Source organism: Eretmochelys imbricata, chromosome 4, assembly GCF_965152235.1.
Source record: "Eretmochelys imbricata isolate rEreImb1 chromosome 4, rEreImb1.hap1, whole genome shotgun sequence".
NCBI classification, from domain to species: Eukaryota; Metazoa; Chordata; order Testudines; family Cheloniidae; genus Eretmochelys; species Eretmochelys imbricata.
In genome coordinates, this window is record NC_135575.1 from 110,175,718 (window position 1) to 110,188,857 (window position 13,140).

A 13,140-nucleotide genomic window follows, 5' to 3' on the forward strand; every position below is an offset into this window, starting at 1 on the left:
TCCTTCCCCCTCCATCTGTTCTCTATCCACTCCCCTCACTCACTCTTCCCTCTCCTGGGACTCGCCTGCACATCCAGGGAACAGCAGGGCATGGGGTGGATTGGTCCCTGGAACGAGGGGCTGGGGCAATTGAGACATGGTAGGGGTTGGTCCCTGAAGCAAGGGGTCAGGGCTGGGCCAATCGGGGAACAGTAGGGGTCTGTCCCTGGAGCAAGGGGCTGGGGAGGAGAGGGGCCAGTTCCCGTAGCGAGGGGCAGTTGGGGCACAGCAAGGGCCGGTCCCTGGAGAGAGGGGCCGGGGCAGAACAGAGAGGCAGACAGGAATGAGGGGGGGGAAAGAGTAGCTAACTCTACAAAATATTTAGGATGTCAGTAATGATAACTTCTGAGACACACACCATTTGTTTTTTTTCAGGAGTGTACATCTTGAGGATGTTAGTGGAAGAATATTATTTTTTGGTTAATCTGATATTTTTCAGTAAACGTGCAATAACAAATAATGCTAGATCATGCTCAGCATCTTCTAAATGTTGCACCACTTTGACATACAAGACATTTCCAGAGTAGCTATGAATGGGGGTAGGGACTTGTTGGGGGAGATGTAGAGAAATTTTCTGAAGTTCATTTGCGTAACAGCACATAGAATTTAAGCAGAGAGAACACCCCACCCACTTCAAAGCTCTCTTTCTCAGTTATTCCTTTTGCCTAATTATACCCATGTTTAAAACAGTTAGTTTAGCTATCTCATATCAGATTTTGTCTATTAAGCTTTTTTTATTTTCAGAGGTATCTGAGATAGTGTGGGTATTCCCACCTTTTTTTTATGGTTATGTACTGTTCTGGAGCTTTGTAATACACATACTTTATTAATTATTTTGCTGTAATTTAGGTGCTAGAATCCTGATGCTGTTTCTAGTGAAACGTTGGGGCTAGATAACATTGACAAAACTAGACACAGTTGAAAGGTAGTGCATAAAGCCCTGGTTCCTTCTCAACCACCACCTACACTCATTACTCACAAAAGCACACTTTTGTCTAATATAACTTTGTAACTTTCCTAGGCTAATCTTGCCCAACTATTGAGTGATTCTCGGGATCGAAATAAGCATCTGGGAGAAGAAATTAAAGAACTGCAGCAAAGACTGGGAGAAGTACAAGGAGACAACAAGGTACTGCAAACTTTTTTCTTTACTAGGAAGACTACATGTAATGTGTAAACTGGACTAGAGACAAGCTCCTCAGAAAAACTGAATGAAGAAATATTTTGTTTTATTCATAAGTTTCTAGAATATTGAGGTTACAAAAAATACTCAAAACAGGAAAACAAAAACAGCCTACACAGGATGCTAGTAACCTAGGTTCCTTGGATATATTTTTTGTGCATGCTACATTTGTTCTGTTTTCTTTGAATATTTATTGTGGATCCTGTTTTGGGTTAATCACCATTAGCTTCTGCTCTTTTATATGCTGTTCCTGGTGTTTCCATTTGTAAATATATTTGGACAAGCTTTTAATCTTTTCTTGGTTATGTGATATTTTAAAGTATTTTAACAGGGTTAGGTCAGATGGCTACAGGAGAGTGTTAGAAGGAAGATATATTAGGCCCAGATTAAGCAGGTCCATTTTCCCTGGGTAAGGTAACAGGGGCAGTTCCAGAACAAGAAGGAACTTGCTGGAACAAATTCAGGCAGGCAGGCTAATTAGGACACCTGGAGCCAATTAAGAAGCTGCTAGAATCAATTAGGGCAGGCTGGCTAATCAGGGCACCTGAGTTTAAAAAGAACCTCACTTCAGTTTGTGGCATGTGTGCAAGGAGCTGGGAGCAAGAGGTAGTAGGAACTGAGAGTGAGAAGGCATACTGTTGGAGGATTGAGGAGTACAAGCTTTATCAGACACCAGGACAAGGAGCCTGCGGAGAGGATAAAGAAGGTGTTGGGAGGAGGCCATGGGGAAGTAGCCCAGGGACTTGTAGCTGTCGCACAGCTGTTCCAGGAGGCACTCTAGACAGCTGCAGTCCACAGTGCCCTGGGCTGGAACCCAGAGTAGAGAGGGCAGGCCTGGGTTCCCCCCAAACCTCTCAACTCCTGATCAGACACAGGGGGAGTTTACCTGGACTGTGGGTTCCACGAGAGGGGAAGGTCTCTGGGCTGTTCGCCGACCCACATGGTGGATCAGCAGAGACTGTGGGGATTGTTCTTTCCTTTTTCTCAGGCTGGCCAGTGATGAGGTTAGCTGAGTGAACGGCAGGTTTGAGCCAATAGCAAAAGTGGCCAAACTGAGGGCTGCTGTGAATCTCTGAGGCAAGCAAATCACAGATCCTCCAATAAGTGCAGGACCCACAAAGGCAGAGGAGGAACTTTGTCATGGTATCTAATGCAATAATGTAGAATTTCAGTATATGATTAAAAAAGGTGTTTTATATTTTTCTCTCAAAAAAACATAGACCCAAGTGGTCTTGAAGTACATATTTCGTTATGAATTTTAAGTAATCATTCTGCTAATTATCTTTACATAACCAATTAATTTTATTACCAAGTTTAGCAATGTATATGGAACATTGCTCGAAAACTGCTGTTCAGTATTAATCAAACTCCTGTTTTCTGTTAATTGAAATATATAAGCTCAAGCTAAATGTGTGTACCACTCGCAGCTGGAGCTGTCTACAAAAGTGTGCACACAAATCAAACTAGTGAAAGGTAGGACTTGTAACAGGTGGTGGGGACACCAGGTAAGGACTAAAAACTAGCAAGGCTTATAGGGAGCAGAATAAAAATTACACAAGGCCTCAATCCCGTACTGGCGTATCTCTCTGATCAGTGGAGCACTACTCGAGTAGCTTGCAGGACTGGGGCCTAAGAGCTGGCTTAAACACACTTTTTATACAGTTATAACTGTATCTGTTTAGAAACTGATAAAATGGTAAAACTCTTATTTGGATGCAGTTATATTGATATAAGGTGCTTATAACAGCTGCTGTAGCTTATTCCAGTAAATCTATGTAAATGTTTTTGCTTTGTTTCCTTTCACTCTTGTGCTCCATCCCTTGTCTCCATTTTCTTTGCTTCCTTTTGTGTTCTGTTTTCTTTCATGATGTCTCCCCATATATCGTTGGAAACTTACTTTTATTTTGTAAGAGCATCCTGTCTCCAGCTCTCTCCTTTGCAGAGGAAGGATGGTCCAGTGGTTAGGGCACAAGCCTGGGACATGGGAAACCCAGGTTCAATTCCTTCCTTCAACAAGATTTCCTTTGACTTCAGGCAAATCACTTAGCTGCTCTGTGCCTTCAGTTCCTCTTCTGTAAAATGGGGATATTACTGCTGTACCTCACACTGGTGTTGGTTTATAGATAGAGCTACTCTGATACTATGGTGACAGTGTCTATATAAGTACCTTAGATTGTCAGACTTGCCTTTTATCTGTGTGTTCCTCTCTCCCCGCCTCTTTTTTCATGTTCCCCTGCACCCCTTTCCCATCTTTGTCAAAGGTGCTGTTCAGAAAATGCCTACAGGATGTACTAATGCAAATTCTGAGTCCAGTCAAGGAACAGTAAGATGTCAACTAAAAATACATATGTTGGCTCACATGGCTTTTGAAAGACCGTGCCTCAGGAAAAAAAGTTTAACAAAGTCTCTCCACTTTATTCCACTCCTTCTGTTCATAACATGAAGATACAAAAGATCAAAACCCAGAGTTCTTGCCAGAAATGGCTCATGATCTGACTGCCCCACGAAGGGCTACATTGTGGCATTCAAGGTGATCTGTAGAGGAGGAAAATAATTATGAATGCCTATTTCTTATATAGAGCTTTTTATCAGTAGATCTCAAAGAACATCACAATCTTTGATATACACCTCTACCCCGATATAATGTGATCCGTGGGAGCCAAAAAATCTTACCGCATTATATGTGAAACTGCATTATATCGAACTTGCTTTGGCCCCCCTGCTCTTTGGCCCCTGACCGCCTCCTCCAGAGACCCCCCAGGACCCCGTCCCTTACACAGCCCGCTGTCTTCTGTCTGCCCCAACCCCTATCCACACCCCCTGACAGGCAGTCACTGGCAGCGGCGGGAAGCAGAGCCATGTGGCCACAACCCACTCCACTCCGCCAACTCCCAGCGGCGGCGCTCCATTTCCCGACGCCGGTGAGTGCGGGGAGGTTGGGGAAGGGACGTTCCCCGCATTCACCAGTGGTGGGAAGCAGAGCGCCACGGCTGGGAGCCGGCGGAGTGGAGCGGGCTAGCGCTGGGCAGCTCTGCTGCCACTAGTGAGTGCGGGGGGGGGGGGGGGAATCCCTTCCCCCAAGCCCCCTCCCCCAAGCGACACGGCTAGGGTTGGGGTGAGGGAAGAGAAGTGGGCTGCTCCCAGCCCCCTGCTAATCACCCGGACCATAGCTCCTGCCTCCCAGACCTGGGGGTGGGGGAGGCTGCTTTACTGCTTTGGCAGCCCCCCTGAAATGTGCTCGCAGCTTCCAAGGGGGCCTCAGACCCCTGATTGAGAACTACTGCTTGTTGCCATATTTTACTCTCTCCTAGCTTTGGTAGGAAAAGTTCTGGGATGGTTCTTCTGAGCTGGCAGAAGAGTTAACTCAGCATTGCAGAACTGATAAAATACAGTATACAAAAACAACAAATTACAATAATTTCTTACGTTTTTATACTGCCATTTTTCTCTCTCCATTTTTTCCAAAGCAAGGGAGGGCCCCGGGTCAACGTCAACTTTATTTCTGGCAAGAGATGAACAAGCAGCTGCTTTTGCAGCCAGTGAAGCTGCTGCTGGATGAACAATTCTGCCTGTGCTTGAACATGCATGACTCATAAAGCCTGTCCCTCAATGACATGTGTTTTGTAGAATTAAAAAAAGACCCTCAACAGAGCCGTTGTGTGATATTTAAGGAGAAGTGTGTTGATGGCCTGATTTTTTTTCCTTCAAATTGCATTAGTGCTCACCAGTAGTGAGATACAACGGTTAATTGGGTTAGCAATGGGATTTTAACTGATGACCTTTGTACTTGTTATGGGAATTGTGGATTCTAGATATTAAGTACATAATCAGTTAGACAAGAGCAAATTGTTTGTATTTGACTTTTTTAACTGGACTAATTTTCCCATTTATTCAGCTAGAACTCAAATGGCACAAACAGTAAAACATTTCCAAAAAGTCTCTTGAAAGATTTGTTGCTGCAGCTAAAGAAATACAGCTACAGTTACACTGTAGCATTCAAGCAACTGAGTTCTAAGGGTATTTACTCTTATGGTTGATCACAATCTCTTATCAACTCTGACACATGAAAACTACTGTGTTTACCGGGTACTTGATTTTTAAACCCCTTTTCTACCCAGCGTTGGGACAGCGATACTTGGAGAATAAACCCTTAAACTTAGAGGGCCTGAAGAGATCACGCTCGTGCCTTAAATGGAGACATAGAAGTTGTTTGCGGGGGGGGGTGTGGGAGGCTAGACGCTTCTAGGAGATGAGGTGACTCTCATCTCCACTTTAATTCCCACTCACACAAGTCACTGACAGAGAAATGATTTGCTGAACTGCTAAGGGTATAGTTCAGTGATAGGACAACATGTTGTGTCCAAAATAATTGCTACAGTATTACTGCCCATACATGAGACACAGTCATTGTCAAACTAAGTGTCTCATGTGAAAACCCACTGTGTCAGAGGTCCCATCCCTGGCCCAAGCAGCCTGCTGTGGCTTGGAAGTCCTATACATCAGCTTACCAATTACCAGAATTCCCTTACTCAAACTACTTGCTCAGTATGAGACCTTTACCATAATTCAAGCCTGTGCAGAATTGGTCCTCATTTCCAGCCTAGGTCACAGGCTATCTGGCAGTAGCAGTGTTATGAACTCTGGTGTAGAGTGCTGGTGGTTGCCTCAGTGTTATCTAGAGTTGTTTTCATCAGGGTTAGGTGGTGGTACTGGAGAAAAATGCCAGCAGCAGCTTATCTGCACCAGCTGGTGCAGCTGCCCTAGTGCTGGCAATGGTGTGAAGTTTGAATTAAAAAAAAAAGGTGAGACACATCTCGGACAATTAGGGGATTGAAGGGTCTGTTCATAAAGCAGCATAGATATTGTTTTGATGCCCTTTTCAGGGATGAGTCCTTCAACTTGTAATCAGTCATTGACTGTTTAGACTTGGTGGTGACTTGATATACCTCCGACTGTGACTGTGAGCCACAAGCTATTCAGTTACTGCTGTGGAGTATAGTGGTAAGCTAGTCGGTCTGGCAACTTTGCCTAACCAGCTGAACCAGAAGCATGACAGCTAAAGCCTGCTAGGTGGGGGTGGACACCTGTAGCATGATTCAAATGTGTGAATCGAATTGCTGTAGAAACTAGCTATGTGATAAGTGTAATTATTATACTAAGAAATCTTGTTATTATTTGGCACTAACAGTGCACTTGGTCCTCTATAAGCAACATAGGCACTCAAGGTCCCTGTCTCAAGTTGTTTTATGGTTATGCAAAGTACACAAAAGTGCACTGGGATACCCAGAAGTGCCAGTGTAACATTTCATCAACATAATGGGCTGGAGACAGCATTTCACTGCTATGGGTTAAGGTTGGTGCTCTTCATGGAGAAGGTGAGTTAAAAAGAATTACTGTACCTTCATATTGTATATATGTGTGTGGCCACGAGTAATCTAGTTATATATTTAACTTCCTGGTTAGTATTTTGAGATAAATTCTGTATGATCAGATAAAACGATAGTGCAGTACAGTATCCCTGTATTCAGTTCACAACTTCAGCCTACCTTTGGAACCTAAAAGAGTGTTTAAGTTAACAAAATTTAATATGTCACTAGTGTCTCCCATCCCTAATGAACCAAAAGAGGATCCAAAATAATGCTCCCAAAATGCATATGTACATGCTGTGAAAGAAGTATCACTGTACTCTTCATTTTCCATGGCAATTGCTCCCTGTGCACATTGTGCTCCTAGCAGGACCTATGAATCTGGGGGGGGGGGGGGGAGGGAGAGGGCGAAGGGAATAGTTTTAGCCAGGGTGCAGTACATTTAGTAAATAAAATACCACAGAGGTAACAGATTCAAAGTTGAAACTTATTTAGGGGTGACAATGGCATTGCTGTGGCTCCGACCCTGCAAATATTTACATAATATGCTTAATATTACACTTTTTTATTTGTCCCATTGGTGGCTAATGAGTCTACTCCATGTGTCAGCCAGATTGATGGGATTACTCACAGTGCATAAAGTTAAGCACATGCATATGTCTCTTGCAGTAGGTCCAAATCCCCTCTAAAGACTCACTTATGCCATGATTAAGGCTATGATTTAGTCATAGGTATTTTTAGTAAAAGGTACGGAGAGGTCACAGGCAATAACCAAAAAGTCGCGGGCAGTGACCTCTCCGTGACTTTTACAAAATGTACCCCTAACTAAATCTTAGGTACTGCAGGGATAGGGGGCGCTCCAGCAGCCACTGCCACTCCTGGGGTGGCGGGATGGGCCGGCCTGGGGTCCTGCCACTCCTCCTCCCCAGGGGGCTGCCCTTGGCCCCACTGCTGCTCCTGGGGTGGGGGGGCCTGGCCTGGGGCCCTGCCACCACTGCTCCTGGACCACTGCTCTGGGGCAGTGTCCAAGACCAGTGCCTGTGGCCTCCGGAGCAGGCCGGCCCCAGGGCCAACCCAGCTGCTCAGGCAGCCCTGGGGTCAGCTGCTGCAACTGAAGAAGTCACGGAGGTCCTAGAAAGCCACGGAATCTGTGACCTCCATGAAAGACTCACAGCCTTAGCCACGATGCCTAGAAGGCTCTGCCAGATTAACATGCTTGTGTTAACTGTGACTACTGCCTGCTGTGCAGAACTCGCTTTTCCCCTCGTGTCTGTTCAGCACCTCGAACAGCGAGGTCCGATGGAGGTATCTCGCTCTGTTTATTTTAACCAAAATTGTTGGGTTAAAATAAATTTTGATTTTATCATTTTTGCCTGCGCCTAGCCCAGTAGAGAGTGATGCTAAATAATGGCATGCTGCACCCTGCTTTGTTTGGTGAAAGCCTGTTTGTTTAGTGTATGCTGAGCCTCTCAGGAACCGCTGCCTCTGTTTAAAGTGCACTTCACTTCAAAATCTACTGTGCTGGAAATATTTTTGGAGTCCTGAGGGGTCCTCTATTTGTATTAATCTAGTCTGAGGAATAGGGCAACAAAATGAAGCTGAGTGGTTCTATCCTGGATGAATTCTGAATGATAGTTCAATAAAAATACAGTGCCCAGAGGGACGGAGTACAAACTTTATAATAAAAGGCTAAAATATAGAATAAACCCTTCTTTCTCCCCCCCGCTCCTTCGCTTTCCCCCTAGCATAACATGAAAATGCTGACATTCCAAGAGTTACAAAGGAAAAAATCTTTACAGCAGGTGGTGCAACATCAGCAGATGTGCAGGGTGCAGACCTGGAGGGCTAGACCTGCTCAGCCGCACCTGCTGTCTGAGTCGCTGAATGTCTGAAGTGATCTGTCATTTAGGAATAAGATGTTGGATTTGTGTTTAGGATTCCCCCCACCCCCACACACTTCATCAGTAAATAAAGAACTGTGATTTGACTGGAACAAACTTTGGGCCTTGCAACCCTTATTCCTGCAAGTAGTATTTACTCAGGCTGTAATCAAGGGTGCTGGGGATGTGACAGTACCCCCTGGTTTGAAGTGGTTTCCATCATATACAGCGTTTACAGTTTGCTTCAATGGCTCTCAGAACCCCCACTGTACAAATTGTCCCAGCACCACAGGCTGTTACATATTATACCCCAGCCCCTTCTTGGGGTATGGAATGAGCATGGTTGAATGGCGTTAACCAAGCTCTCCCTATCTAGAGCTGTGTGTGCTTTGGAGAGATCCTAAGCTGTTACTTGCATTGAGGGGGGAGAAGGTTCCCTGCTCCCATTTTCTGAGCCTTCTGATCCTTATTTCAATTTACTTTTCTAACCAGTCGCAAAGTGAGATGCTGTAATACAGTTTGGCTATTAGCACTATGTGTTTTTCCCCTTTCACATCTGTATGATCAGACGAAAGCTCTGGCCCCATTCCTAAATCTGCTTGGTTTAAAAAATTTTTTTTTTTTAAATTAGCCACTGGTATATTTTCCAGGAACAATTCAGTGTGTGCTCCTTACAATATAATCCACACTCTTTCTGTGGGAAGGGGGAAATGCAGTTTGTCAAAAATAAGGCAGCCTGTGGACCATTACTTCACTCAGGAGCTGTAAGTCTCCCTTTAGAGCTTATCAGAAGAAGCTATAGTAGCAGCACTTGTGTGGACTAAACGGGCTGAAGTGGAGAAGAACCTGTTTTTGATGGTCTGCTTTGCATCAGTAGGATTTTAACTAGCACATAGGAACTGTGGTGACTGGCATCCTCTAAATACCTAAAATAGATGGAATATACAGTCTTCTGTTTCAGAAGATTGATTTGCTAACTCTGAAATATAATGGTGCACATTAATTCCTTTGTGCCACTGAAAAATGGGAGGGAAGTCATGGGAATTCTCACTGCAGATTTCTCAAGCCTCTATGGAAATCCCACAAATTGGGCTACTGGGATGTAGCACTTTTTCTGAACTGTGCAAAGTATAAACAATTCTAAATGATGCATGTTCTTTAGCCTATGCACTCTGTAGGCTGTTTATTTTACCCCTTTTAATCCTTGAAACCTAATCCTCAGAGTAGCCTCTGTTTAACAGTAGTATTGAAAATGGTTTTGTTAATTCAGGTCAGGCTTTGTTTAAAAAATGTTTACTAGCCATGAAAGATGCTGAAGATTTTGTTTTGCATTTTAACTAAATATTTTTAACATCTTCCACTATCATTATATGTTAATAGATATTTCAGAAACATTTGTTTTCATGTTCATGTAAAAATAGCCCCGTTCTTTTAATCTTTGTGCTAATTCTGCACAAAGGTTGCAACTGGATTTAGTTTAGGAGGTGCATGTGTGGTGCTGGGCAAGTCATTTGACTTCTCTGTGCCATGTTTCCTAATCTGTAAAATTAGGATAATAGTTATTGTCCTTTGCAAACAGCTTTCAGATATAGGGGTGAAAAGCCTGACATAAAAGCAAGATATTATTTCTGGTAGTAAATAATTTTTAAAATTCAAAACCTTGTCTTTTCTGGAGAATGAGGATGGATCGTATGTCCATGCTCACTTTAAACATATGCCCATATGTAAAATTCTTAAATTACTGCTAGAGGGCCTAATCTGGCTCTTTGAAGTCACTGGCCAAACACCCATCAATTTGAATGAGAATGGGATAGGGCTCATAGGCACAAAAGTGATCTCTCATAAAATATCTCTGGTTCAGATTTGTGAGAGTCTGGAAAGGCTCTCTGATAACATTCCATATCTAGTGATACAATATACTCTGCTAATATTCTCTCAAGTGTTCAATCTGTGTTCTGTGGTTTATGAAGTCTTGGCATTTCTTGCAGCTCCTTAGAATGACAATAGCAAAACAAAGACTTGGAGATGAGGAAGTTGGGGCACGCCACTTTGCAGCACACGAGCGTGAAGACCTTGTTCAGCAGCTGGAGAAAGCACGAGAACAAGTAATAACTAATGGGCATTCAGTGAGAGATTGTTTTCACTGCTGGCAAAAGAACAAGTAAATTATAATGCCTCTGCTGTGCTGTAATTGTTGTTACCTGGTTTGCAATGCAGATAGTGGTGTTGGTGGCAAGGAAGTTTATACTCTGGTAGTATTTATTGAACGTATGTGTAAAGAGCATGCAGAGCACTTTATGCATTTACAAGGTATGCACCACTGGAGATGAAGTTGCTTCATCTCAGAAATTCATCCACCTCAAGAGGTGGAATGTGACAGCTGTTGAATAGCACATAGCAATAGTTTAGGATTGTCAGTGAAGAATCCCATATTTAACCAGAAATGTCAGAGGCACATATGTTGACATGATACGAGATGCCCAAACTGAAATTTAGCCAGGGGACAGATTAACATGTTAAAGTGCGTTCTTTAATTTCCACAATTGGGGAAGACTTCTGATTGATGTCTTTTCCAAAATCCCTTGTGCCTTTCATCAGGAAAGTGCTCTTTAACACTGCACTTAGTACTCACTGTGTACTGAATCACCAAGACTTCATGGTGTCTTCACCTAGATGTCCACTGGCAGTTGGTATCTCTCATCCCAGTACTCACCTGGTTTACTCCTGCTTCGTGTACTGAAGGCAGAACTTCAAAGTCCTGAACACATTTCAGTAGAAACAACTGAATTTTAAGGACAGGTGTTAGAACAGTTTTTCTACCCTATGTAGACTGGTTGTTTTCTTATAATTAGAAATGGGTCAAAACTTGAACCTTGAATATGAAACCCTTTTAATTGTGAAGGCTGCTGGGTTTTAAATTCTAATCCCAGGAGCTAAACCTGTCATTACAATCTTGGATCCAGTCCAATCCAAAACCACCAAGCCCCAACACCCCCCCCTTCAGATGGAACTGTAATTTCTAAGAACAACTGATCTCACAAGAAAGCCTTATCTAGTTTTTGCCTCACACCCTACGCTAGCCCAGACCTACTCTATACCCAAACGCTAGCTCTTTAGTCCCTTGATACCAAGTTATAACCATGCTAGGAACCACTTGTTGCTGACCTAATTCCGACCTTAGTGTGAATAAGGTCTTCCTTTGCTTTTGTATTCCAAATGGTTTTTAAATATTTTGCAAGCTAGTTCAGTTTTAATTGCTGAACTTTGTTTTAACATTAGTTTTAATGAAATAGAGAAAAACAGAGTAAACGATACTTTTAAAACAAAATTGTGTATGCATGGTCAAAAGAGGAGAACAACAAATGCAATCTTTATTTCCTTTTTTTGGCTCTCATTTTAAAAGGGAGGAAATAGCGGTGCAGAAAAAACTGTAGCTATATGAATTTTAGAGTCAGAAGCTAAAGAAATTTTGCAGAAAGGTTATGCATCTCAACTTTTCTTACAGTGGTGTCTTCAGTGATATTACTGACAACAATTATAGGGAGCATCATAAATTAAAATATTGCTTGGTCAGGGTGAATTCTAATTTCTTTCCCAATATATTCAGGTAGCTTGAGTAGAGATGTAGTGATCCACAAAGATTGAAACTAAACTTCTCCAAAGTTTTAAGGATGTTTGAATCTGGGGGTTTGATTCAGTCTTTGTATGCTGCCTTTTAGTATGCTTATGGCTACTTTTTGTTTTATGGATTATCAAAAATCTACTAATTGGCCTTCTAAATCTGACCTTCTTCAGAAGCGAAGTACTTGCTACTATTCTGTGTCTGGATATGATTTCAGATATGTTCTGTGTCTGGATATGATTCCTTCTTCAGTAAATTCTGCAGAATAACAATAGCTTTGATTTCTTCTCAGATTGAGACTCTGGAACATGATCTTCAAGCCGCATTGGATGAGCTACAGGATGTAAAAGAAGAACGCTCTTCTTATCAAGATAAAGCAGACCGACTCAACCAAGAGCTTAATCGCATTCTGGGAGGACATGAAAATCGCATCATTGATGTAGATGCCCTGTGTATGGAAAACAGGTGAGTGTATAGGAAGTCTGCAGTGCTTCTTCAGTATGTACAGTGTGATGGTTCACATGGTTCAAGGACTGAGTCACCTTGTTACCCCCACCTCCAGCGTGAGGTAGCTTTGTCTGAGGTAGTTGGGTGTTAGTGCCTTAACACCCCCAGCCTGTCAGCCACTCAAGCACTCTCTTTGAGCTGTGCCAGTTGTGGCTTTGCCTTGCAGATTAACAAGAGGGGCACCCCAGACCCCTTGAAGCATTCCCTTGTGATATCCAGCCCCGACACTGGCTACTCACAGAAATCCGAGATCATCCATTCCCCAGCGAGTAGTGTACTCAGTTTCAGTTTTTTCTTAAATTGCTGCTCATGTGTAACACACAGCACTTGTGAGCACTTATAGTAAAACAAAAGGTTTATTTAAGAAAGAACAGAGATTTCACTAGAAACAAGAGTGATGGAAGCAAATGGTCTCAATACAAAACAAAATCATAAAGCTTGGGAGCCTATGCTTATTAATAGTTACCTTTCCTATCTAATAAAGTAGGTTTCTCCCCTCCTGCCAGAGTTCTGTTGTAAAGCTGGCTGGTTTCCTAGGAACCA

General features: G+C 43.0%; 1 protein-coding gene across 2 annotated transcripts in view; it reads left to right on the top strand.

The window, feature by feature from the left end:
* The window catches only part of CCDC149 (coiled-coil domain containing 149), a 61,867-nt gene that overhangs the window by 22,163 nt on the left and 26,564 nt on the right, over positions 1-13,140 (top strand). For both annotated transcript variants that reach the window (XM_077815797.1, XM_077815796.1), the window contains exons 4-6: positions 1,061-1,168; positions 10,457-10,573; positions 12,383-12,555. In XM_077815797.1, the coding sequence (XP_077671923.1) occupies positions 1,061-1,168; positions 10,457-10,573; positions 12,383-12,555 (398 nt within the window). The remainder of the gene's footprint in view (positions 1-1,060; positions 1,169-10,456; positions 10,574-12,382; positions 12,556-13,140) is intronic.